The sequence below is a fragment of the Tasmannia lanceolata genome, unplaced genomic scaffold (assembly GCF_043159265.1).
Source record: "Tasmannia lanceolata isolate RefF3 unplaced genomic scaffold, GAP_Taslan_0.1 ptg000018l, whole genome shotgun sequence".
NCBI lineage: Eukaryota > Viridiplantae > Streptophyta > Magnoliopsida > Canellales > Winteraceae > Tasmannia > Tasmannia lanceolata.
In genome coordinates this window covers 2540881-2568807 of record NW_027518695.1, presented here as the reverse complement: position 1 = coordinate 2568807, position 27927 = coordinate 2540881, and the positions used below count along the sequence as shown (strand labels likewise).

Genomic DNA, 27927 nt, shown 5'->3' with positions numbered 1-27927 from the left:
AACTAAAAATGCCGCAGTGTTGACGCCCTTGACATGGGAATGCACTGCAGTTTCATTTTTCCCAGCGATCAGTTGCACCCTAACAACTAGCATGAGAGTTTAACAGCGCCGGTTCAACCTACATTACTGGAACTGGTACACATCCTGTCCCACTGTTTTAAAAGCCCACTTCAAACCTAGAGAGAAGCGAGCTCAGCATAGATGGCAATTTTACCGGAGATCCCATATTGAAAATCATACTAAATAAGGGTAGGATAGATCCAAACAGATTTCAAAATCCAAAATAAGGAGTTTGCTGCAAGCTTCTAACCAAAAATACAGTTTTAAAGCGTCTGAGTCAAAATTTTCAAATACCGACTCTTAAGTAGCAATTTTGCAAATAAAAAAAAGCACAAAATAATATCGTCTTACTATTAATTAGATTTCATGCCTCCGTCATCGGATACTCAAACACCACATCTTTTCCTGAAAGCTTCCTGTAAACTCCTGCAAATGTCTCCAACTTGTACTCAGTGTTGTTTCGCTCCTTCGGGTCCAAGTATATCTGAGACATGAGGAAATATAACAGAGTCAGTTTAGGAACTGGACTGATTCCAGACCATTTTGAGGCCATGAAGCCTGTATGACAGACATAAAACCATGAAAAGGTACATCAAGAAAGAAAAAGAATGCCAATTGATGCAATGTAAATAAAATGACTTTCTGTTCCTTTGTATCTTATGTTTCTGTCTTTTTTGTATCGGAACACCTCAGTCTCTGAGATTTTCCCTTTAATAAAATCTATCATCATTCAAAAGAATGTAATGTCAATTACCTTGATGATCTTAGACCCATCAATGCGGTATCTGATTCGCTTCCCAACAATTTCTGCAGGATATACTACATCCTCCAGCATGGCATCATGCACAGAAGTAAGTGTACGGCTGCGAGGGCGTATGGCTGCCGAACCTTTCTTCGGGGGCCTCACTATTCTTCGGGTAGCAATGAAGATCACATCCTACAGATAACAATTAAGGATTAGAAAAGTAAATAACAGAACAGAGAAGGTTGAAAACAATCTGAAGTTGATTTCTAGAGAATTATGATACTAATTGCCCACCACACATGTGGTTAGAGTGTATGCTGATATGATGGTGATGGACCATTATCTTTTAGAGGAAAATGACACACAGGCCATCATGCCCATCCCATCATGCCCATCACCAGTCTAGCACATTGCCACCAGTCCCAATATAATTGAATGATAATCATGTAAAATAAGGCAGGATTTTAGGATTTCCAGAATATTAAAAAGACATCTTTTGATCAAGGGCTTAGGATCATCAAATCAAGGTAGATCCAACAGCAAAAGTCTTGTGGCGGCCTACTATAAGAATTGGATCTTTGGATCTGATCAACTCTGACACTGTCTACCAAAAAAAAGTCTTCTTTGGATAAGAGGCAAGTGCTACAATTCATTAGGGAATGAAAAAAGGGAAATGATATCGGCACTGCAATGTTTTAATAGAAGCACGGAAGCATCTTGTCGTTTAGTATTTAAAGAGCTGTCAAAAGGACATTACAGTTCTCAAAAAGCTCTTCCGAGCCAATTAAAAAGGAAAAGGAAAGCTAGGAACACGCATCTATTAAAACATTGAAGTGCTGATATCATTTCCCATGAAAAAATTGCCAATATTTAGATTACTCCTCAAAAATTGAACTAGGCCTGTGATGAACTGATTTGGATGCAGTAAACATAGGAGGATAGTTGGGTTGTCACGCTGATGGAAAACATTTAAAAAGATGCAAGAATAAACAAATAATTCGAGAAAATCAAGAACAATAAAAGACACGGTTACAGAGAAGAAAATGGAAGATAGGCATTTGGCAGAAAAGATCCAGCAGATCCAGCCATCCAGGTCTCCAAGCAAAAACTTCCTTGTTTTCAAAGAATCGATCACACATGGGAGTTTAATAAATCAAAATAACACTGGGAACAAGCATTCAGGGTTCGGAATAATAATCTTTTTAACATTTACATTGGACAGTTCAGCATATGTCCTAGTTTGTCTTTTATAATTGATCTATATGAACATTAGTCACTTTTCTCTTGTAAAAGAACACCAGCCCTCACAATTGGGCATTTTACTCAGCTCAACAAAATGTCACCACTGACAAATTAGTTACATTTTCTAGTCTTCTAGGACAAGCAGCGCAAAGTCTTACCACCATTTAAAAAATTAATATTAGAAAGCCTCGTGCTCACTTTTTTAGAGGAAGGAATGCGTTTGTTAAGAAAGGGTTGCATGTGTTTTAAAATACAATTTTTTTTTTGAAGCATTTTGAAATACTTTTAACAAGGAGGATTTTGAAGCAATCAATTTCAGTGACCGTCACTGACAAGTATCTCATCATCACAACATCAGATTTAAGTTATTATGAAACTTTTTCCCATAAGACAGGAAGACATATCCATTTGATCTCACCTTTCCGCTGAATTTCTTCTCTAGCTCTCTCACAAGCCTGACATGAATTTTCCGAAAAGCTTTCCTGAGTCTGTAGGGAACATGAATAACAACAGCCTTCCGATTTCCAGCGACATCCATTTGACTGCATCAATAACAAAAAAGAAGGGGACACACTTACTTCCATGCATGAAATTGCCAGGTAAAATCATTAGGTAAGCAGTAGCCGGACTTACAGTGCTGAATTAATGTAAAGATCCTTTAAGTCACTCTTAAGCTCTTGATTGGTGTTCTCCAAATCAAAAAAGGACTGTAAGACAGCAAATATGACAGGTAAGAAGTGGGCTAACAGAAGCTAATGATTGTAAGCGAATAGGTTTGAAGATAAAACCTGTGCGACTGACTCCTCAAACTCAGTAGGTTCAGCATCCTTTTCTTTCTGAATTTTCCTCCTAGCCGTAAACATTTTGACTGGAATAGCTTCCAAGGAACACAGTGTTAAATTAGAGCCATTGACAAGACATTCACAGTCATATACAAGAAAGCACCATCCATAAACAAAGGTGGTGTGAGTTTAACAAAAGAGCAAAAGGGAATCGAGTCATTAACAATTTAAGATATACAATAAACAGTAGTACTGAAGCAAACAGCCCTCCTAATATTGGCAACCCTATTTTCCCAACAAAGTGACAAGTAATGTTGTCTTTTGCAAACATGGCAAGATTAGGGCAAGGGTTTGAGACGACCAAAAACAAGTGTTTCTTAGCATTATTATTCGGTTAGTTTACTAAACTGTAAGGTCATGGATAATGTGTGCTTCCCATGTGGTCATCTATCCTATTACTAGTCTCTCGCCCGTGCATGCTTAGCTGTGAAGTTCTAATAAGAGCCAATGTAATTGTTCGAGTTAAATCGCACCCAAAAACAATATAATAAGAATTGAACTCGTGTCTTATTCTAGCGAGCACATGATTGCAATGTCACTCCAACAGGAACTGCGAAGCTTTGTATTTACTCGTGTCTTATTCTAGTGAACTCATGTTTTATTCTAGTGAACACATGATTGGAATGTATTTACTTGGCAATTTATTGGATGCTCGTGCCTCTCGAAGAAACAAAACATTAGACACCTCAACAGGAACTTTTGCCTCTTCATGAGGCATTCAGCCAGACAAGTATATTAAAAACTCCCATACACATATGATAACTGTGATGCAGTCTAACACATGGATCACCAAACTTTCATGCAAACTTAACACACTTGTCGATGTAGTTCACGAAGCTTTGTTCTTGCTAATCAAAACCTTGTGCCTTTCAAAATAAACAAGGCATTAGGTACATCAACTGGAACTTTTGCCTCTTCATGAGGCATTCAACCAGACAAGTATCTTAAAAACTCCCATACACATACGATAACTGTGATGCAATCTGACACATGGATCACCCAACTCTTCAGGCGGACTCTTAACACACTTGTCAATGTGGTTTACGAAGCTTTGTTCTTGCTAATCAAAACCTTGTGCCTTTCAAAATAAACAAGGCATTAGGTACATCAATTGGAATTTTTGCTTCTTCACAAGGCATTCAAGCACATTAAAATTCCCACATACAACCTAAAATGTAAGAAGGGGTTTTTAACAACTCTATACGGACTAAAAACAAACTCAACATCCCTAGAGACCTAGTGCGACAAAAGAGGATCCCCCTCACCCATCCACCCATCTTTTTAAGCTCCTCCAAAGACATACAAGTTCAAGTAGTCGCTGTGATGACCATCAACTAAGCTTCCATGATTCCCATCGATGGCAGTCCCACCAAGCATCCAATGTCACTGCAACACATCTGCAGAAATGCACACAGTGATAGATAGCTCTCCGTCGCCAATGTCAATAAATGCAACTTTTCCTTCGACCACAATTATAGATATGTCACTTTCTGATTTCAGACTCAACCATGTCTCAAAAAATTCACCAAACACAGATTAAATAACTAGGGGGTTGCAAAAACCTAGAGAGCATACACACATAGGATGTGCTCTAGTTGCATTGCAATTCCATTTACCTGTTCATTTTCAATCATATCAGTTCTAAGTAAAATGGTCATTAATTTTATTCACACCCAAGTTTCACTTTCACCACATTGTATATGAGCCAACCATGTGGCACTAATGCCAACCTTTTCATCATATCATGCAGTGATAAACAACATGACAAACCCACTACTTGTTTGTATTGGAGAAAAGTTCATTGAAGAACTTGTGTGAACAAAATACTCCTAATAGCATGCATCACTTAACAAGTGTCATCCTAAATGCTGGAACACCGATGAAGAAAATGAACATGTGAGGTTCATGTCGTTTTATCTAAAGTGTAGAGGCCCCATGCAGTGTCCACTAGTTAATTCAGTCTCTACTTCAATATGCTTCCTCACTAACACATCAGGGACCTTTCCCATTTCAAATTGCATTAAAACACATCCACAACTTGTGATGCTAATAGTAACACATCCTTTTTTTTTTTTTTTTTTTTTTTTTTGGTAGGTAAGCTGGGGTTAGGCAGGACCCCGACCAGATATATTGAAAAAAGAAAGGATTACAGAATCAAGGGGGCTTAAAAGCCAAGCAAAGGGGAATAGGCTCCCCAAGGCACCGGAGGAAAAGAGGGAGGACCTTTATAGAGGCATTAAACATGGAAAAATAAATTACAATCTATAATGGGGGGCTCCAGTGGAGTCGCGAGCAATAAGATCCAGCAGATGAGGCGGGATGTTTTGAACTTGAATATCATCTCCTTTGCAGATGCAATCCGTCTTTGAGAGAAAATCAGCGGGCTGATTTCCTTCCCTCCAAAGATGGGTGATTTTCCAATTATTGAAGGTGCTAAGAAGGGTTTCAATTCTGTCAAGAAGCATGATAGCTTTCCAGGGGCATTTAGACTCCTTGGAGATGGTTTCGACAGCAGATAGGGAGTCAGATTCCACCCAGATTTTGCCAATGTTTTTGGATTTGGCTAACTCGAGCCCACGATTAATAGCTTGAAGCTCCATGATGTTGATTTCTGATTTCGCTGTCTGAGAGGAGAATAGAGATGTTGCCGTGCCGGTGTGATCTCTAATGATGCCGCCGATAGAACCTTCTGAGTCGGTGAGCGACGCATCGGTATTCAGTCGGTGAGCGACGCATCGGTATTCAGTAACACATCCTTAACATTAGGAAACATACTAAAAAAGGATAATTTATGCATCAGTCAAAACAACTGCACTAACGGATGTGATCATATCATTCATATCACTGACTAAATACATAGTCTCTGATATGAAACTAGGGTTTGAAGTGCACCAAGTCACCAAGAATGTGGTCGGTTGCTCCAGTCCATGAGGAACTTGATGAGACTGCAGGCAAAATGTTAGCCAGAGAGAGCGAAAGGATACGAAGCCAACAAAGTGTCAGGGTTGTCCCAAACAAGCCTCCTAATATCGGCACATGAATCCAACGGAAGCCCAAAACGATAAAACAATAACTAATGAAATAAACTAAAATGCAAGTAGAAGATACTGACCACTAAAAAAATATGCCTTATTGGAATTGACAACCAGAACAAACAAGGCGAATTGATAATGACAATAACTGAATGAATGGACAACGCACATGTGTGTGTGTGTGTGCGCTTTTACAGATTTTATTACGAGTCAATAAACCTTGTAACCAAGCTGCTCTTACGACCCAGATGGTCAATACAAGGAATTAGTCTTACAGAAATGTAGGGGACGCAGTGAACGCAGTGAACCATATCTCTCGGTGGGGAAGAAAATCAAAAAGTTCTACGCGCTCTCTTGCAACATCAACCCTAGGTAACATGTCGGCCTCTGAATTTACAGATTTTCTAACATGCTGGAAGGAGATAGAAGAAGCCCCACCCGCTCTTGAATCTTTTCTATCCACTGGGCAAGTCTCCAAGGACGAGGGTGACTTCCCTTCAACCATCTGATGGAGTTGAAGGAGTCACCCTTCACAATTGTACAATCCAACAGATTACTGCCGATTATTCCAATCCTGTATAGAATCTCTTTAACATCCGCATCATTTGAATCTGCAATCCCAATAGGATCCGAGAATGTCCACCTTGTCGCTCCATTATCGTCTCTAAGAAGATCCTCAACTCCTGCTGACCAGGGATTCCCCCATTTTGGACCCATCAAAGTTCAGTTTCAGCCCATTTGGGCCAGGGGTTCACATTCTCCCAATGGGACAACTACCTGTTCAGTACTAGCACAAATCTCTTTCCACACTTACGCAGGATATAGTTAAAGGGAGAACCTTTGAGAAGATAAATTGGGGGCTTTTAACCAACTCTCTGAATACCTAATAATTCCTTTCCTTCCATCAAAACCCGTAACGTAGCTAGATGCAACTTGTTCCATGGATGCACATATGCATGTGTGAAATACAGATTACATGTAATAGCCAATCAACAAGCTTTGCTTGTAATTTATGTATCAATGTTAAGGAGTAAACCCACTTATAAGGATATGCCTTGCAGTTAAACATTTCATTAGCTTCTAGTTTCCACATGCTGAGCAAGCAAAATTATTAATAAATCAAAACTCCCAGTACTAAATAGCATCTAATAATCTAAACAATTTTAATGTTCATTGGTTCAATATGATCTCCCAGTCACTCAATGTCCTGAAATTTTTAAAAGCAAAGTTAACCAAATAATATGAATCGATCGAGCAAATAAATTAGGTCCAACATCCAATTTCAATATTCCTAGTGCATGAACTGAACTTGAAAAAAAATGTCTGATAAAATGTGACCCTTAAGAAATCATTCTCAGTAACAGATTCCACGTAAAAAAGATTGATCCCAGCTGGTAAATGAATGAGAGTGATCCAACAACCATTTAATCTCCTGGGCTCATGCTCAAATAACAAACTAAAAAAACTAGAAAAATAATAAAATAAAAAACAGAAAACCTTAACAGACTGAACATGAAGAGGACTATAGAAAAATAAAAAACTACCATCTATTTGCATCTCAGAAGGCGAAGTATAAGAAAAAACAGAGCTTCAAAAACCTGAAACCCATAATTCCCTTTCTCCTCGATCACAATTAGAAACCTAAAACCACGATCTTCAAACTCTATCATAAAGTAAAACTAAGCAAAATTAACATTTAACGTCAAGACAGAAATCCCAAAAAAAAACTCCAAACCCTAGAGAAGTAAAATCAGAAACTTCAAACCCTAGCCCGATACTTTAAAAAATAGAATCACTGATATGTGAACTGACAAAACATTTCCCAGAAAAGAAAAAAAAAAGGAAGGAAATTTACAGGCATACCTAAATCGGCTGGTGCGAGAATGGAACAGGAGTCCTAGAAAAATGTTGCAAATCAGAAAATAATGAAAAATAGGAAACGAAAGAAGAAAATGGGAAAGCAAAATCTTCAAACCTGTAAACCCTAGCTTCGGAGCGTCGCAGCGTGCAGAGAAAACCCCTCAGGATGGAGAGTACTTAAAGGAATGAAAGAACGGCAGCGATCCTTTGATTTTCGTTGAACGGCTTGGATTTAGAGATAGACTGTGGTAATGCTAACCTGGCTGTGAGGTTAGTTACCCTAATGGGCCATGCTTCTGGGCTTTAACCCATTCTAGGCCCAAAATTGCCTGGCTTCTATTTGGAAAATTATGATTGCAACTCGGGCCGCGCCACAACCCTAGTCCAACTTGAGGTAAGAATACTTCAACCCTAACCCAACTCAACCCACCCAACCCAACCCAAATCTCGGTTTGAAGAGGGTTAGGGTTACCCAACTTTCCTTTTAAGCTCTCAGCCCTAACCTAACCTTTTTAACTCGGGTAAGGTTGGGTTCGAGCTGGGACCGGACAAAAATCTAATCTAACTACTTCTATCTAATCTAATCTAATCTATCTAATCTAATCTAATCTAATCTAATCTAATCTAGTCTAATATATCTATCTAATAATAATAATAATAATAAGAGGAAGTCTAAACTGAAGGGAGCCCTTGCAACAAAAAAGAGGTAAAAGGGCTCTTCTATTGGCTACACATCACCATCATGCACGAATAATGGCTGAAAAGTCAAACATGATGGTGATGTGCAGCCAATGGGGGAGCCCTTTCACCTCTTTTTTGCAAGGGCTCCTTTCAGTCTAGAATTCCTTAATAATAATAATATAATATAATATAATAATAATAATAACTACTCTATATATATAAAGGCAAAATGATGGGTTAAGTTATTCCACCCTTTGCCGTTATTTCTGCTTGTGTCCCACTGCCATAATTCCAATTGTATCCCACATGTAAGGGCATTTGTGTCATTAGCCGTTATTTCCGCTTGTGTCCAACCTTTTGATCCACACGTGAGCATTACTCTTTTACCATTAACCCCTTTGCTGATATCTAACATATGTCATTATGAGAAATTATTTGAGGGTAAAATCGTAATCTACATACGAAAAGTACCGACACAGGGTACAATCTATAACAATTACGGCAAAAAACTATCAAGAAGAGGTAAAGACATGACAATGACGAAAGAACTACTTTATATTACTTGCAAAATATTGTTGGATTTGAAAACCCCTATCGATTGGAGGGCTAGGATCAACCTATGGAAATAGTTTTACGGGCACAACCGATTGATGTTATGGTCCATCACATGGACGGTTTAGATCAACCTATAACCCTCTATAGATCGGAGGGTTCGGATCAACCTATGAAAATTATTTTTGGGGCATGACCTATGTAGGAAGTAGCCCATCCAAAAGAAATTTCTTTTCTTTTTGTCTGGGATTTACACTTCATCATTACTGTTTTACCATTAACCCCTTTGCTGATATCTAACATCTATCTCTATGAGAAATAATTTAAGGGTAAAATCGTAATCTACATACGAAAAGTACTGACACAGGGTACGGGCCATACCGTACATTTTAATAGAGTGAGGAGTGCGATCATCAAAATACGGCGAGTACTGCCATTATAAAATATGGTAGTGAGGACATTAGCACGATATAATCTCAAACCGTCGTTGTTACTTGGATGTTCCCACGCAGGTCGGTTCAACCCGAACCCAACGATTCAACCCGAATTTGGGTTGGGTCGAGTTAAGCTTTTTTCGCAAATCGGGTTGGGTTGGGTTGGGAAAAATCAACCCCAATTGGAAATTGGGTTGGGTCGGGTTGGGCTATCGGGCAACCCGACCCGACCCAAAACCCGAATTTGGTTTCCATCTGAAGAAGTTCTGTATATGTGTGTTTTTCTTTTCCAACATTCAAATAGTCTCCACAGTTCACAATGGAAGGTTTGGATAATCCTAAGGTGCGGCCCAAACCGTACTTGAATAAAGTGAGGAGTGTGATCATCAAAATATAGTAGTGCGGATAATATTTCTCTTTGTTAATTGTTAGTCCCTGTTTGGTTTTGATTTTGAGAACCAATTGTGAGTTAAAAACTTATTATTGGTGACTCACTATTGGTTCTCAAAATCCAAAACAACCCGGCTTGAGTTGAGGTGGTTAACAATTGGTACCATATCAAATCGGGTCAGCCCGACCCAACCCAACCCGAATTGGGTCGGGTTGACACCCAAGTTCCACTCCTAACGATGACGAAAAAACTACTTTTTCTTATTCACTATGTGCGGGTCAAATTACAGAAATGTTGATATTAAGAATGCAGGACACCTGTAAAAATATTGACGAATTCTGGGCACCTTAAGAGGAACAACAATCATGGAAACCTCTATAGATTGGAGGGCTAGGATCAACCTATGGAAATGATTTTATGGCCACAACCTATTGATGTTGTGTTCTATCACATGGACGGTTTAGATCAACCTAGGATGTGGTCTGTACAATTTTAAATGGATAGCACGTGCATTTTTACTAGTAGGGAAAAAATACAAGAATAATGTTATGGTAGCCGAGGGTAGAACCAAACTAATAGCCTTTTCACACATTAGCAATTTCTCGGCTTTGTTTGGCTTTTTGTTTACTTAAAAATGGCAGAACTTTGTAAGAAAAAGAGATCTGGGTTCTGGCTCGGGTCAAGTCAAGTAGCCAGAGGCCTAAACCCTAACCCAACTCAGAATTAAATCTGGTTGGCTTCTTCCAACCCAGCCCGATTTACCTAGCCTAAACCCTAACCCAACCAGGAATTAAATCTCGTTGGCTTTTCCCAACATAACCCGAGCCGAAATCGTGTTAAACCCATTGGGTTGGGGTTGGGCCAGACCCAAAATCTTGTTCATCTCCTTGTGGTGTTCTACAAGATCAATAATCTCAATTTCAGGTACATTTCCTCCTATGGAACCGAAAAATGACATGTTATAATCGGTCCCAACGGTGAATAAATGAAACCTCTTGCTTTTTAAGGGCAAATCAAAATCTAATTTCCTAAGTTTAGGTGGAGGGTGGTGCACCAACCGACCCTTTGAGCCCTAAGAAAGTCCTAAAATCAACCACAAGTGTCATTTGCTACTTTAAAATAAAGGATCTTATCAAGATATGCATGGTTATCCCAATAACCATTCTAGTACATATTCTCAAGGGACTAGTCACTTTTTTACACTATAATTAAGAGGTGTAAATCAAAGTGTGTGGTATCATTATCAATATATAGTCATGAGTATATCATACCTCTACTTATTAGTAGGCCTATTTTTCTTGTCGGATGACTTGTAACCTAATTTCTTCGAATTCTTTTCCTTCTCACATAAGCAGAAAATGCAAAGAAAACAGATCAAAATCGTTTTTTCTTCTCATAAGCAGAAAATGGAGCATGAAAAGCCATTGAAGAACAGGAGGAAAAAAACCTGATTTGAAGTAGCGTAATTTTTCACTAATTTTAAGGAATTCTCATGCCCACTCCATGCTCTCTGCACTCTAGACCTCTTAAGTCTCCTTCCCCTCAGTTAACTCTCTTACAATTGGACCCATAAATACTCCATGGAATAATTTTTCATGGCTGCAAAACATGCCTTAATGTTACTATAACTCCTAACTCAACATAAACACATGATAACCAACAAGTCCCCACCCCCTAACCTCACCAAGAACTTGGATGATACTTGAAATGACAAAAAGTGCCCTTTGACACCTCTCCATTTTGATTTAGTTACTTCTAGTTCAAATTCCCTATACTATTACCTCAAAGCCTCTTCTTTGGATTAGGCAATGTGGCCATCTCTTAAACAAATTTCATCTTCTATGTTGGGCCAAGTAGGAGAAAGGAACAACAATACCATTCCAAGCAAGCAATGCATTTGTTCCTACAAGGGTACCTCCTCTTCAAGACTGCTCTGCAATCCACATTCAAGTCTAATGGCAGCCATTAGCTCAGGGGAAACCACCTCCCGCCTCTGAACCCCTCCACCAGTCGATCTTTTTCTTCCATCTAGCTTCTCTGTAACACCACCACCCTCTTCTCCCTCCCCCCAACCTCTATATAGTATCACCTTGTTGGGCTCCTGAGAAACTAGCATGGCACCAGTCGCTTGCTGAAAGAAGAAACAAATAAAAACAAAAATTATAGCCCAGTTTCAGCCATGGCATGAGAAAGACACTATTATTCACACACGCACCTCCAGCTTTAAAACCACCTCTTGAACAGAAGTTCCCTTTGCTCTGCCTTTGATGTTCACTATGGCGAGGCGATTCTTCCGGAAGTGAGTCTTGATTGCTTTGGCAACGCCGGTAATGATGTTGTTCCTCCCTGATTACAGTAACAGAATATATTGGAAGGGTTTCCTGATTATCCTTACAACTATACAAGCTTCAAGTAGAAATTCAACAAATAAATATACTAACTTTAGAGAGAGAATTCAGCACTTTTAACGAAAATTAGGACTGACAATTATGTGACAGGGAAAAAGCATCATGCAAGCTGTCAGATAGAACAACCTTGGGAACCAATCCATCTAAATATCGATAGAGTACTAATTAGGCCAGACAGTCTATTACCATATTAGCATAAGAACACAAAAGATATTTAAAAGAAAAAGTCTTTAGTTATCATTAAAAAAAGAGAGTACTAAAGTCTTAAGATTATGTCTAAAGGTAATTAAAATAACAGTATTCCATTTTCCTGCAAATTTGAAACATGTGTGACGAGGATTATGGGAGCTCAGATTAAGATTACCAATAGCAAGCACAGGGCGTTTTTTCATCTTGAGTGCTTGCTTTCGTAAAATAAGCCTGTCTCTGTTGGAAAGTGGTGCAGCTCGGAAAGGAACTCCAACATCGGATCCCCCTTCCATATCATCTTTTCGAACAGATGACTCAGGTTTGTTCTCGACTGATTCATCGGAGGATTGCCTTAACTCATTGGTAGAGATATTATCTTTATAATCGGTGACAGAAAATGCAGTCCTACCTCGTGGCTGGAAAACAAAATCATGAAATACCAGAACTAAAATTGTAAGAAAAACAAAGATGCCAAAGAATTTGAATACAAATTTTCAGGATGAGATGTAGAGTCAAGGTCAAATTCGTATACAACATCATCTAGTACCCTGCCCCAATTGAGAGGAGGTGCTTCTCCAAAAGCCATTTCAACATCACAACCCTCTATTACATCTTTATGAACAGATAGGTCCGGTTTGCTCCTAAATGGTTCAGATGTGGACTCCCTTAACTCGTTGCCAGAGGCATGAGCTTCATCATCGGTCACAGAACAAGTGGTCCCACCTTGTGACTGAAAAATCATCATGAAATACCACCACAATGCAAATTATAAGAGAATTAAAGATGCCAACATAATTTGAATAAAAGTTTTGAGGGAGGGATGAAGAATCAAGCTTATATCTGTATACCCATTCATCTAGTACTGCATCAGATGAGGACTCTGGTTCAGCCTCGGGAAACTGATCTTCATATTTGGCTAAGGAATTTAGTGACATATCCCGTCCCTAAAAAAATCAGAAGAGGATCTTAGTTTACTGTATAAACAAGAGAACAATGTAAGGAGAAAAACACAAATGCATGAACAGTTGATAAGACCTTAAATCAATATGATTCACATCAAATACAGATTCCATTAAATTAGGCGAAGAACTGGTGATCACTTCACCATTACTTGAGGCACCAGTGCATTCAATTGACTGCATGGGACTTGCATTAGGTTCACAGTTTCACACCCTCCCTTGGCAATTGGTGATCATGCCAAAAAGGAAATAGAATCACAAACACCTCAAACCACCATGTTTTGGTGGGCCTGGATTATGGGCTAGATTTAGATCTTTGTCACTTGGAAGAATATTAGACAGGGAGACAAGGTGTCAACAAAGCAACCATATACCCCAAGATCCGTACAGTGATTTGATAATATTGGAAGAGAAATTATTGTATAATTATTAGTTCATACAAGGTTGGATATAGGAAAACACATCAAAACTATACATAGTATGTATAATTAATACCAGAAAACAATAAATAATTTTTTTTTGAAGGTACAATAAATAAATTTATGAAGCTAAGAAAGCCTAGTAAACCAACATTTCATATCAATCATACAGTTGATATTAGAAGGTATACAAATAAATAAAGCATTAGTTCATATGCAAATGCAATACATGAAAGATACATATGAATATCAAAAGAAAAAAATCAAAATAGAAATAATTAAGGTTTGGTTTAATATCTAGATAGAAATGTGATGGATATGTGCATCTGCAAATCCTCTTCCCTGTGAATAACTGCCACATAGAATTGATAGGTTTACCTTGGATCATTAGAACATGAGATAATGGTCCATCATGCTAAATACACCACTCGTTACTTTAAAATTTCTTATTAATTATGTCACTTACCTCAACATTCTCTTGACAATGAGCACATTCCACCGAAACAGAGTGGTCACTAGATTCAAACACAGCATTCGATTGCTCACATTCAGTTGCTCGCGCAGAGTTTTTGACTGCCTCACCTTCCACCTGCATCATTAAAAATGACATGGGGAGTAGAACAAATCAAATCTATAGCTTTGGATTCAACAGAGGTTGAATCCAAATTCTCAACTCAACTCAACAAAGCCTTTGTCCCAAACTAGTTGGGGTCGGCTAAATGAATAATCCTTTAGAAAAAAATCCTGAAGAAGGTGACAGGAATCTACCCGGCTCTAATCCTGGTGTTTCAGTCCAAATGAACTTTCAAAATATAAAAACTCACCACCTGGTGTTTCAACTTGTGAATGTTTTTGGTAAGCTCCAAGACATGCAGTTTCAAAGACTGCACCAATTAGAGACAAAAAAGGAGATAGTATAATAAGTTGAATAGCCTCTTGATGAAAACATTTATCTACAGACAAGCAAAGAGGAAAAACATGAAATTTACCTCACGACGCTGGGCCTCCAAAGAGCGCTTCAAAGCTTCTCTTTTGTTTAAGAGAGTCCGAGGTCTCAAATGAATAGGGCGTTGGTAATTCTTCCCTCGATATACAATGATAGCATGACCCTTGCTCACTCTCTCTACGGCCACCAATATCCCCCCACTTTCAGCCTCTAATGTCTGTGCTGCTCTTTGAACCTCTTCAATGTGCCTATCATTGCAAATTATTTTTACAAGTTCCCTGTACTTCCAGTGAAGGTGCATGTTTTCAATCGTCCCAGCAAAGACTCCCCGTCTTCCTGAATAAAAACAGAGTTGATTTATTGTTAAACCTGGTAAAGCTGACAGCTGAGATGGAGCACTTCATTACAACAATGCAGTGATACAAACATGATTCTTGAGATGGCCTAGGGTTTTTTTTTACGACATAGGGTATTCCCACCCCATTTACGGGCGGGACTAATCCCTTTGGATGCGCGCAATCACCCGTAAACCACGCACATCGGATTTACTACAGGGGGATTCGAACTCATGCCACAGACTGAAACTGGGGACAACAGATAATGTTAACGACTGAAACTGTTTAGAGCACACAAGCCCTTCTGAACCTTATCGTTCACTCATGCCATGGACTGGAATCTTTGTCATGAAAGAGTCACTTTGGTGACCCCTATGAGTCTTCACATGGTTCTGACATAAACAGAAGACTTAGAATGCCCTTCAATGGGCTCATGGGCAAGCACCCATTGATAAACCATCTGCTATTAGTTAAACAACTCTATAATGAACCTTTCGGCACTATGATCAAATCACTCACCCATCAGTAAGAAAGGCTTCATTCTCAGGCCAACCTTCCTTAGCATGTATCTTTCTTCTTTGGTAATACCCTCCCTATCGGCTTCTGGTCTTTGAGTCGTGGCAGCTTTCTCGAGCTCCTCCAGAAGCTTCTCTGCCTTCGCCTTCTTTTCTAATGCCTGTTATAAGGAACTTCCAATAGACATTGAACAAATATAAACCTAGAAGGAAGCATGTCATACAGTCATAGTGTAGAATGATTTTAATCCAACCATATAGGCATTGCGTGTATAAAATGAAAAGTATGTCACCTCCTCTAGAAAAGAGAGATATAGTATGTAATGAACCATCTACAAAATACGTACCACAGATAGCTTGGAGTCCATGCTTTTAACAGCTAAGCTTGCTGAATTCAATTTCCTTTGTTCCATGGCTTGGTCTTTTTTCTGGTCATTTGCTCTTTTCAGTTCATCTACAGAGGCAGGTTCTGCAGATCTTAACTCAAGATCAAGCATAGTATCAACAGATGAACTTTGATTTTTCTTCTGCCTGTCTTTATAAATTTCATACTTCTTTCTCTCTTCTATTGCAGCAGAAACTGCAGGCGGCAGAAAATCCTTCCCTCTGTAAAAGGCAATAAATTCCCTATCTCTTGATAGAAGAGTTCCTCCAGTCAGCAGCTGCAAGAGTAGACTTTAAAATAAATAGATATCCGTGACGAAATTATGATTTAAGTACACGAGTCCTGTTGTGCCAGAGAGTGGTGTTCTTTTATTGCTCTTGTTGGGTTTATTGATTTTCTGTGATTTTGCTCTCTTTTTCGTGAATTTGGGACTGAAAACCAGTCTGAACTTCACACAATTGCCACCTAGGTTAGGGAAGTGACACGGCAAACTAGTCTGTTATCCCATATATCTAGGTCTGTTACCTGGTTACTAAAAGTTCCACCAGCATATATTACATCCAAGAAAGTTACTATGAGACATTAATATGAAAACCAGTGTTTTATACGTTATAAACATCTATTTCGACACAAGACGCAGCAAAATGCCCAACTCATTTATGTATTAGCAATGCAAAAAACCAAACGTGCATGAATCAAAAAATATTGTCAAGGTTAACATACAGCTTAGGAGGCGAGTACAATTTCAGATTCTCTTTTTTGGGGGGGAGCAATGATAGTTCCATATTCTACCTTTAACTCTTCCGCCATTATCTCACTGTTGGTGTTCTGGACTCCTCTCTTTACTGCAATTTTCGCAATCTCACATCTCTCCCAGAGCTTAAGCATAGAAGCTGCCAGCCCTTGAAGATTCCTATTTCTCCCTGGAAATAGAGAAAACAGTAAAGGAATGCTAAGATGGTAGAGTGAATATTGCAAAAAGAGTAATAAATTTACTCACCTAATGCAAAATGACATGGTAAGGGCCGTCCAAGTCTCCTTAAAACAGTCATTTCACGGTCTGTTAACTTGGGCTTTACCCCATATGGAAGAAGGCGAAAAGGTTTCCGGTATCCAGGAACAACGGCAGGTAAAAGATCAGCATCAACAGGTAGAGGGTCATATCCCCACCAATCAGTAAATCGAGGACCTAATCCATCTAACAGAAGGTCAGCTTCTTCTTCAAGTTGTGCTTCACCGGGAAGTTGGAGTCTTACTTTCTGTGGAGAACCAACACCAAAAACCAGTGATGAGCGAGATAAGTTGTTGGATGAAACTGGTTCAATGGATGACTCCATGCCAACTTTGTATAGTGAGCTGTCCTCTTGTTCACCTTGGACCCCACAATTGTTACTAGAGCTCAAGGAAACTTCATCACTACGAATCTCATCTTTTGTATTGTCAGACAAGAAATAAGGATACACATAATTGGTCCCTCTGTATAAGATGATGATACTTCCGGACCTCCAAACAACCAAACCTCCAGTTTTCCTCTGAAAATATTATGGCAAACAACCAATTTTGAATCAATATACATTGAAGGCATAAATTGATATGACAATGGAAAATCGCTAAATGAATGCTATATGCATTATATCGACCGATGCAAAATAAGATCATACACCTTCAATTAGTAACCAATTCATATGGAAACCATCTGAAAACCGGGGAAATTTTAACAATTTAAAAGAATCCATGTCATTTGTCAATAAGCTTTAAGAACCTGCCTAGTGTGTAAAACGTGCATTTTAAACAGGAGAATGGAAAGTGATAAGTTCCATTTAGCATCACACACATAGATTCTAGTAGATAACAAGATTGAGTGCAAGTTACAATACCAAAGAAGGGTGGATGGAATACGGGGATGAGTTCAAGTTACAATACCAAAGAAGGGTGGATGGAATACGGGGATGAAATTCTGTCTTGAAAAGGCGTATTACAGTTTGCAACCTTTAAGTGATAATTCAATAGAGTACATGTGTTTGAAGAGATGATAGAGAAAAATTCAATCATGCTTAACTGTGACTTGGAAAAAAAAAAACAAGACATGGTACCAGACAAATGTCTTAAGGTCACTCACAAGTGACTTGCAGCTGGAATGGCAGGTTTTCAAGTAAAAAATAATCACCATACACCCAAATAGTAGTCTCAACCACTTTTAGCTCAATGCCAAAGATAGTCGTCATCACTTTCATGTGTTTTTTTTTTTTTTTTTTGATGGCTTCATCACTTTCATGTTTCGCAATGTTATGTGATCTCATCACAGAAGCCCCGCCACCGTTTGGCCAACCCTCTAAGAGCTTTTAGAAAGAAACCATTAGCAGCTTTAGGAAGAATGGCAAGTGATAAATTCCATTTAGCATCACACACACATAGATTCTAGTGGATAACAAGATTGAGTGCAAGTTACAATACTAAAGAAGAGTGGATGGAATACGGGGATGAAATTCTGTCTTGAAAAGGCGTATTACAGTTTGCAACCATTAAGAGATAATTCAATGGAGCACATCTCATGTTTGAAGAGATGATAGAGAAAAATTCAATCATGCTTAACTGTGACTTGGGAAAAAAACAAGACATGGTACCAGACAAAAGTCTAAAGGCAACTCACAAGTGACTTGCAGCTGGATGACAAGTTTTAAAGTAAAAAATAATCACCATACACCCAAATAGTAGTCTCAACAACTTTTAGCTCAATGCCAAATATAGTTGTCATCACTTTATTTTTATTTATTATTTTTTTTTTTAATGGCTACATCACTTTAATGTTTCGCAATGTTATGTGATCTCATCACAGAAGCCCCGCCACCGTTTGGCAAACCCTCTCCACCCATTAGAGCTTTTAGAAAGAAACCATTAGGAGCATTAGGAGCTTGAATATCTGGCTCGGTTCTTGGACCAACTCGTGCATCATTCGACATATTTGGTTTTGGAACACCGTCGGCATTCTTGGCTAGAAAACAATTCCGGAAAAAACTCCTCCATCAGAAATTAATGCACTAGCATCCACTGCATTTTTAATCCGGTCTGAGACCAGTACTCGCTTTCCTAGTTTTCCCGGGAGCAGCTTCTCCTTATCTTTAACCCCTGAAATATTTTCTTGGCGACGGGGTCGATAGCGAGGACAACTTTAGGAAATGAACGTTCATCAGCCCGCAGTCACTACACTTCCAATCACCTTCACGCCATCCATTCAGTCCCGAATACCTACTGCTCAATCCTTTCAGATTCTTCATGATCTTCTTCCCTTAAACATTCTCCGTGATCTTCTGCCCATTCTTGCTGGGCACACTCCACTTTCCATTCTCCATCCTTCGAAGCTTCAACTTCCACATAAGTTTATCTTTACCAAAGTCCTTACAAGTGATCATCAATCATGTTTGACCGACAAGTTTTACAGGTTCAGAGGAGCAGTTCAACTTGGGCGAGGGAAGTGTTGGAAATAAAACATTGAATTACATAAGGTGTAAGTCATTAATGGCTTTTTAGTAGTTCTTTTCTTCTTGGTTTTTTAGTAGTTCTTTACATTAGTTAATATAAATCAAACCCCAGAACAATTCACCCTGCTCCTCGTTGTTAAAGATTAAAAAAGATGGGCATTACAATCTTTCATAAAGATGGGCATTACAATCTTCCATTAAAGATTGTAAAAAAAAAAAAAACAATGTCTAGAAGGGGCATGGCGATCTCAAAAATAAATAAATAAAATAAATCATAAAGAGTTCCAATTCCAATGCTATGTAAATGTACAATGTCTATAAGGGGAGGGAGATGATGGAGAGAGGAGTGTCTTCCCCTTTACAAGGGCAGCCTGCTTTAGATAAGAAATCAGCAGCCGCGTTTGCCTCTCTCCACACGCGGGTCACCTTCCAAATCTTAAATTTAACTATAAGCATTGTATATTGATAGAATCGTCAAGACTGGGTACTAGATTTCAAACATCACAGACCGTTCACTATTGAGAAGTCCCACTTAAACAAATCCCCTGACTACCCAGATTCTTCAAAAGGCGATAGCACTGACCTCAACTTGAAGACGATGGAAAGATTGCCTTCAACATTCCTTTTTTCACCGCATTAGATTGAAGGATATGTTCCAAGTGCCATCAGATTGTACAGGAGTCATGTTCAACACACCCTAGTATCTTTGTGGGAGCTTCATTTAAAATTTCGATTGATTTCAAATCCTTCAAAAATACCACATCAGTCATACAATCAGTCATATTAGCAGGGAAGCTAGCATGATAACAAACCAATTGGCTAACAGTGGCTCGTAGTTCGACTCGATTCATCCATGACATTTGTTCTCTTTGACTAAATTTCCCCTTTCTTCTTGTTCTTCTTTTCCTTTACAATGGAGCTTCTAATTCATCTATGCTTTGGCAACAGTTCTTCACCTCTTAAAGCATTTATAGTGACCAAAAAGGTCATAAATCATAAGCAATATGCACATCCACTAATACTTCAACAATTTGGATTTTTTTTCAAAAAGAAAAATTCAAGAACAGACTTTTATACTTCTTCTTTTTTTCTTTTTAATTCCCTAATTCCTTGCAACATACAGCAAGATAAAGATACTAACCTCCAAGGTCTCATGCGTACGCTTCATGTTCATCCTGCACAGATCCTCACACTTGATCTTCACAAGCTCTGACCTCCTCCACCTCTCATGAATCCCATTCACAATCCCCTCTGTAATACCCGCCTTTCCGACCTTAAGCCGCTTCTCGAGCCGAATCCCAACACTCCTAAGCCTCTTCAATTCCTCCGCCGCAATTGTCAGCTCCGCCAAAGTCGGCACCGGAGCCGCCCTCTTCACTTTCCCCACCGATTCCTTTTGCCTCTCTAATTCTCCCTTAACTTCATGGAATCTCATTATCGCCGTTCCGGATCCCGGCACCGGAACTGGATTCTCCGGCGTGCTCCAGCTGGCGTCGATCGTGTATCCAACGCGATGTTTGGACAATTCGCGAGAGGTGGGGATGAAGATCTCTCCGGCAGAGAGGGGTTTGGTGTGGAGATTAGGGTTAGGGTTTTGTTTTCCATCTTCTATGTATCCGAGGCTGCGGAGTTTCTCCGCGATTCTTTGGATGGCGGATTTGCTTACGGTTTCGGCGTCGGAGGAGGTTGGGGAAGAGGTGCGGAGGAGGGATTTGGTGAGGGGTTTAGGGTTTTGGAAGGAGAGGGTTTTGAGAGGAGATGATGGTGGAATGGGTGGCGAGAATGAGTCTAGGGTTTTGAAAGAGAATGAAGGATGGTGATGATAAAGAGGAAGCAACATTTGTTTGATGGAATTTTGTTGTTGGATTCGCGATCATTATCTATTTTACTACACTACTCAGTGCTCTGTGTAATCACTTAATCCATTTCTATTGGAATGGATACAAGACGCGCGTAAGAGACATTTTGTCCAGGTCCAGGACAAATATCACGAGCCGGAGAAGATATAGGTATTACCCGCACTTCCTTATTTTGTCAACGGCACTCCGTACTTTTGAAAAACCTACTAAGATTTAGTTTTTTTATTTGGAGTTTTTATATGGGTAAGCTTGGATTTGTAGGTGACTCCTACCGGTCTATTGGAATGAGAAAGATATTACAATCAACATACAAATCACTTACCCCTATCACAAAGAGAGTAGGGTTAATGGCCAAGAGATCAAAGACCCGACCTATCCTTAAAAGCTATGGCAAAAATTTCGGCTTCGGTGAGTACCGAAATGCATTCCAAAACCAAAATTTAAAACCTTGCATGCAACAGCCGCTTCGCGAAATGCCTTTTGCAATGGTCCCTAGCAAATCCCATGCTAAATTTAGTGTTAAGAGCAAATTCACAGATTGATCACTTACAACCAAGGTTTTAAATTTTGACCGAAATTTCGGATTTCAGTAAACACCGAAACCGAAATTGGTGAAATATTAATTTTTTATTCCTTTCCCAAATTTGCGTCTTTAGAAAATTTTGGCCGAAATTTTGGTTTCCGCTAGGTAGGGGTGCAACTCGGGTCAGGTTGAGGCCTCAGGCCAACCCAACGCAACCCGAGGAACCCATTTTTCCAACCCAACCTGACCCAACCCGACCCAACCCGATTTCAGAGGGGAGAAGAAACTCAAGTGGTTTTTGAAAATTACAAAAATACCCTCGCTCCTACCTCTATCAAGTGGTTTTTGAAAATTACAAAATAGGCGTCCCTAGGATATAAATGAGTAAATCTCTTCTGTGAAAGAGGTTATAAATATAAACGTCATTTAAAAGAGTAAACTTTCTTACATTGTTCTACACGTGTAGCAAGAAAGGAAAACCTACTTTATTTTTGGCATTGGGAGAAATTCAAAATGGGAAGAGAAGTAATGGCTGTCTAGAAAAGTGCATAACACTCGTGTACTTTTGGGGAAAAGAGATTGCGCCGGGTCGGGTTGGGTTGCTTGACACCCCAACCCGATTTCCAATTCGGGTTGGTTTTTCCCAACCTCACCCAACCCAACCCGATTTGCTAAAAAGCTTAACCCAACCCAACCCAACCCAAATTCGGGTTGAACCCGACCTGAGTTGCACCCCTACCGCTAGGTCCCAAATTTATGCCGAAACCGAAATTTCAAACCATGTTTACAACATAAAAATTGATAAAGGCTACTGATATTTGCACTACGACAGGGTAAATTACAAAAGACAAGATGAGTTTTCCTCTCATTATCGAGATAAGTAGTGCAAATATCAGTAGCCTGATGTTTTCATATTTTCAAAATTGCCCTCCTCTTCGTGTTCCAAATTGTTTATCCGTTCGTGCTTTCAGTGGGAGCGAGGGATGATGTCGATTTGGTGCAATAAAATTCCCACGGTTGCCCTCCGCAGCTATCATCACCGCATCTCTCTTGGGACATTCATCAAACACCTCTCCTCAATACAAATCCCATCTAATAGGAACAAAAAAACCATCACCACCTCCGCTCTCCACACCCCCAATCTGCAAACCCTAACTCCCCGCCAGAAAGAGCAGATCTCCCTTTACGTCAACGCTCTACTGGAATGGAACCAGGTATCTACACTTATTACCAGTGCAAGGAAGAAAAATCCTCTATTCCTCTTATCTGAATTTGCCCCTTTTGTGTTTCAATAGCGAATGAACCTCACGGCCGTGACAGAGACGAGCGAGGTTATGAAAAGGCACGTGGAGGACTCTCTTGCAATCATCCCTCCAATCCAAAGCTCATATCTTTCTCGTTGTGGATCTTCTTGTGACCACCTCAATCTCGTTGATGTCGGCAGTGGCCCCGGCCTCCCTGGATTAATCTTCGCCATTGCTTGCCCTGGTGATTTTCGTTTCCTTTCATTCCAGTGAGTTCAAATTCGTGTCTATTTTGTGTGCTTCTCTTTGCTCTTGAGTCTTAATGAGTTACATTTTCGAAATGGTCATTGTTCCTAAATTCTGGTTTTTTTTTAAAAAAACTTGGATTTTACTTGATAGGTTGGAAGGTTACCCTTTTAGAGTCGATGAAGAAACGGTGCCTTTTTTTGGAGCATGCTGTTGATCTTACTGGGTTGTCAAATGTACAAGTTTTGCGTGAGAGAGCAGAGGTATTTTTTTGTCAAATCCATACTTACTTAAAATTTTAACTGTTAAGGGTTAACCTATATGTACATGCTTTTGTTTTTGGTTTGATGTAGTTACTTTCATTATCAGTCTGCAAGTCCATTCCTTCTGTAACCTTGATTTATCCGTGCATATACTATTATTAATCAGATTTTCAACTGCTCAATTCTCATGAGAATGCCTCCAATTCCCCATAATGGGTGTTATCCTTCTAATTTTTACTCTAAAAATTTAGTTACTATAGATCTACCTTTTTTTAAAAAAAAATGAACTATAGATCTACTGTTACATTTCTATTTTCTATTTTTTCTAACTTTATTGCCATATTAAGATCATTAAATTAGAAGAATAGTAAATATCATTAATAAAAAAGAAGGGAATGGATCAATGTACCATTTCAGAATTAAAAAATGAAACACAATAAAAAAAAAGGCTAAATATGCTGTTTATAGCTGCATGTGTTGATTTCTGAACCTCTATACTTATTTAGGTTTCTCCCCTATGTTTACTCAACCGTGAACTGTGTAGTGATATATAAATTACAGACATGTAACATTATAGATTTTCATTTTGCTCTAAAGTTTAAACTGCCGAGCTTATCCTATTCACTTGTTTGAAGAAATGCTAAAATGCAAAAAAAGAAGATGATAAAAAAAAATTGTACTTCCCTAGGATTGTTTGCTGGGGAATTTCCTAGAGGCACAGGGAAGGCTGCCTACGTTTTTTGACTATTATGGCTATGCACCCCTTAAAAATGTTTTCCTGCAGTAGACATATTAGATCTCACAGTTTAAATGGTTGTTGTTCTTTATTTGTTCGATCTGAATGACCCTTAACTTGTCTCCCCTTTGTCGAAATGCATCTGGTTTTCATTTTTGTTGTTTTTTATTTACTTTTTTTCTGATGATTATTCTGTTTCCCTGTCCAACTCACTGATTGTAGCCTTGCTATAGGACAGAATGCAGGCCAAAGTCTTGACTTCAGAGAGGTATTTGATGTAGCAGTGGCAAGAGCTGTAGCAGAAATGAGAATTTTAGGTCTGATGCAAAATTTTAATCTTGATTTTACGTATTTGACTCTTACTTTTTTTATGACAATTGCTTCCATTTTCAGCCGAGTACTGCATTCCTTTAGTTCGCGTTGGCGGGTTATTTGTAGCTGCGAAAGGCTATGATCCACAGGTATTCATTTTTCCACCCTCTGGTTTTTAGGTTGTTTGAGTATACTCCCATTTAGGAATTGTGCTTCAAAAATGTAAAAAATAAATCAGGTTAATGATAGGGTTAATATGGAGTAAGTTGCATCACATCTTATATGCTTTATCAAGCACTTATCATATTTAAACCAATGTGGCTCAAATTATGCTTTCAGTGCTTATTGCACGTAAATCTCAATTTTCTATGCATCAAATGGCATACCACATTTTTTGACGGATGTGTGGAATACCACATTGCTTTGAAAAATTTTCCTGTATAAAATTTTGTATTATTCATCTTGCTTTGAAAATTTGGTCATTCCCAATTGGGATTTCACCACTGCTTTTGCAGGAGATGGTTTATTTGTTTTTCATTTGCATAACTTATCGGGAAAATTGTTAATTTGGGTTGCAAGTATACTGTCTGATGAAAGAAGATAAATTAATCCGAAAAGAACCTCTTGTGAGATGTTTTTTTTTTTGTGTGTGTGTGTGTAGCCTCAATCTATTCAAATGCTAACACTAAGTAGTAAATCTACCATCTGGACAGTTGTCAAAGATCTATGTGTACTGTTCTACTTTTACCATATGAAGTTATCTGTTCATTTTACTCTTTCTTTAACAATTCTGAGATCTTCTATTTTAGCTTTGAAATAATTATATTTTTCATTCCTTTTAAGTGGTATCCTACAATAGAGAGCTGGAAGTGGAGGAAATGTGACCCTCATATTATATTCCATAGATCCAGCAGAAAGTTCTGGATCCTTGTGATAGTTGGCTAGGTTGAACAAAGTTTTGAGTGTCTGCAAAGGGTTTATGCTTGTAGGCATGTTAGAAGGATTTAGTGTGAATGTTAATGTTCGAAATGGGAAAGGATTTTCTGTTTCATGGATGGGTTGAAGAAGGAATTTTTCATTTCTCTTGGAAGCATTTAGGGTTTGATGTGGGATGGCTTTATGATATGGGTTAATTAGTTGCGTGGGGAAAAATATTGGGCTTTTCAATGCAAGGATGCAGAGGTTTGGCATAAGAAGATTGGGGTTTGGGGGGAATGGAATCAGGGCTATGGACCGTTTGAATTGGGATAAGGGTTTGAGGTACATGGAAAAATAGAATTTGCTAGCGATGGTGCGTAGTAAGATTTTGCATAGAACAGATTCCTGTTTTGGATAAAAAAAAGTGTTGAGGGAGTCCATCCCTGCTCAGGGGCTTCCATGTAGCCCTAGACTGGGAGTTGGGGCTCTAGGGCTGTCAGTTTGCACAAAGCGAATTCAAGTCTGAAGTTAGGAGCTTTGGATCTACATAGGAAGTAAACAGGATGTGTAGAAGGGATAAGATAGGAGGGGGTACATCATGGAGTGGGGTCTGTGGATCAGGGGCTTCCATGTAGCCCTAGACTGGGAGTTGGGGCTCTAGGGCTGTCAGTTTGCACAAAGCGAATTCAAGTCTGAAGTTAGGAGCTTTGGATCTACATAGGAAGTAAACAGGATGTGTAGAAGGGATAAGATAGGAGGGGGTACATCATGGAGTGGGGTCTGTGGATCAGGGGCTTCCATGTAGCCCTAGACTGGGAGTTGGGGCTCTAGGGCTGTCAGTTTGCACAAAGCGAATTCAAGTCTGAAGTTAGGAGCTTTGGATCTACATAGGAAGTAAACAGGATGTGTAGAAGGGATAAGATAGGAGGGGGTACATCATGGAGTGGGGTCTGTGGATCAGGGGCTTCCATGTAGCCCTAGACTGGGAGTTGGGGCTCTAGGGCTGTCAGTTTGCACAAAGCGAATTCAAGTCTGAAGTTAGGAGCTTTGGATCTACATAGGAAGTAAACAGGATGTGTAGAAGGGATAAGATAGGAGGGGGTACATCATGGAGTGGGGTCTGTGGATGATATGTAGGGATTTCAGTTTTCTGTGGGTTGAGAGTTTGAGGGTTTGGCACTTTGGGTTATAGGGTTGTCGATTTTCACAAAGGTAACTGAGGTTTGAGGGTAGGATCTTTGGATTTAGATAGGGAGTGAATGGAATATTTGTAGAAGAGGGGAGAAAAGAGGGAGGGGGAATATAAGGACGGGGTATGTGCAAAAGATGGGTTGCACATTAATAGATTGAAATATGCACAAATTTAAGATTCATTCAACAGAAGAAAGGTACTTGCACAAGAGAAGGAAATGAGTTCTATACATGGAAGGCAACTGAGATTGTAGTTTAATAGCACTACAATCAATACATGCCGTTTGATTTTGAGCGACAAACAATTATAAAAGGAATATTGCCATACGTTAAAACTTCAAGAAATTCTATTTCATTATTTCTTTTAATGTAATTTCATACCAGAATTAAACCACTTTGTATAGTGTCAACAAATGCAAGGGGAGATTGTAGGGCATCTCCTAGTATGAAGTTCAAGCCTAAAACAGTATAAAAAATATGAAACATTAATATGTGATACATTTTTGCAATTTTCTTTCCTGAGAAGGAGATGCTTGCAGTATAATATGCGGTACATGCTTGCAATATATTGAAATGCTATTGTTATCAAAATGATCTCAGTTTGTTGATTGTTCTTTTCTTCTATTTCAATGATATTCCTATGCTTGGCTATCTTTTGGGCAGGAGGAAGTTAGAAATGCAAAGTCATCAGTCCAATTGTTGGGAGCTTCCATACTACAACTGTGTTCTGGTATGTTGTTTCAATATAGTTAGTAATATTGCAACTATATGCATGTTTGTACGCGTGTATGGTAATTAGTAGTCTGTATGTCCGGTATCAAAGTGCAACTAACAGATTTTTTATTGTATTCAGTGGAATCACACAGTCCATATGGGCAGCGAACTGCTGTCATTTGCTTAAAAGACCGCCCCACTCCAAGGAAGTATCCTCGTCTTCCAGGTATACCTGCGAAGACGCCATTGTAAATTAATAATGGTTTCCCAACTTGTCATTTGTTTCAATCCAGATTGATTTATTTTTGCCTTATTACCTGGAAGTATGGAACACATCTTCCATTGTTCAAAAACTTCAATGATGTCAAAAACTCATGAAAGTTGATGCTTCATGAATCTATATGCCCTCTCCATGGCATAGCAAGGTAACAGCTCAAACCCTATTCT

At 39.0% G+C, this 27927-nt stretch overlaps 3 protein-coding genes across 11 annotated transcripts; 1 reads left to right on the top strand and 2 right to left on the bottom strand.

The window, feature by feature from the left end:
• Positions 1-227: 227 nt before the first annotated feature.
• Positions 228-8005, bottom strand: LOC143849506 (small ribosomal subunit protein eS7). 4 transcript variants are annotated; one of them, XM_077358553.1, is made up of 7 exons: positions 7897-8005; positions 7785-7818; positions 2836-2924; positions 2681-2754; positions 2466-2589; positions 815-997; positions 228-544 (listed from the first exon to the last, which is right to left on the bottom strand). In XM_077358553.1, the coding sequence occupies exons 3-7, from the start codon at positions 2908-2910 to the stop codon at positions 425-427; spliced, it is 576 nt and encodes a 191-aa protein (XP_077214668.1). In that variant the 5' UTR covers positions 2911-2924; positions 7785-7818; positions 7897-8005; the 3' UTR covers positions 228-424. The 4 variants fall into 4 exon arrangements, with proteins under 4 accessions (XP_077214668.1, XP_077214667.1, XP_077214669.1 ...); XM_077358552.1 differs by having other exon boundaries at positions 2836-2915; positions 7897-8001; XM_077358554.1 differs by lacking the exon at positions 7785-7818 and having other exon boundaries at positions 2836-2915; positions 7897-7975.
• Positions 8006-11263: 3258 nt separating this feature from the next.
• Positions 11264-21530, bottom strand: CFM2 (CRM family member 2). Of its 5 annotated transcripts, none has more exons than XM_077358750.1 (13): positions 20616-21530; positions 16996-17527; positions 16788-16918; positions 15958-16272; positions 15615-15771; positions 14804-15096; positions 14639-14698; positions 14281-14403; positions 13285-13380; positions 12969-13166; positions 12612-12852; positions 12055-12185; positions 11264-11970 (listed from the first exon to the last, which is right to left on the bottom strand). In XM_077358750.1, exons 1-13 carry the CDS (start codon positions 21312-21314, stop codon positions 11743-11745), a joined length of 3204 nt encoding a protein of 1067 aa, XP_077214865.1. In that variant the 5' UTR covers positions 21315-21530; the 3' UTR covers positions 11264-11742. The 5 variants fall into 5 exon arrangements, with proteins under 5 accessions (XP_077214865.1, XP_077214866.1, XP_077214867.1 ...); XM_077358751.1 differs by having other exon boundaries at positions 12972-13166; XM_077358752.1 differs by having other exon boundaries at positions 12984-13166.
• On the top strand, positions 20614-27918 carry LOC143849647 (S-adenosyl-L-methionine-dependent methyltransferases superfamily protein). Of its 2 annotated transcripts, none has more exons than XM_077358758.1 (8): positions 20614-21483; positions 22828-23070; positions 23152-23344; positions 23500-23609; positions 24584-24662; positions 24739-24806; positions 27430-27496; positions 27620-27918. In XM_077358758.1, exons 2-8 carry the CDS (start codon positions 22840-22842, stop codon positions 27730-27732), a joined length of 861 nt encoding a protein of 286 aa, XP_077214873.1. In that variant the 5' UTR covers positions 20614-21483; positions 22828-22839; the 3' UTR covers positions 27733-27918. The 2 variants fall into 2 exon arrangements, with proteins under 2 accessions (XP_077214873.1, XP_077214872.1); XM_077358757.1 differs by lacking the exon at positions 20614-21483 and adding an exon at positions 21616-21741.
• Positions 27919-27927: the final 9 nt, after the last annotated feature.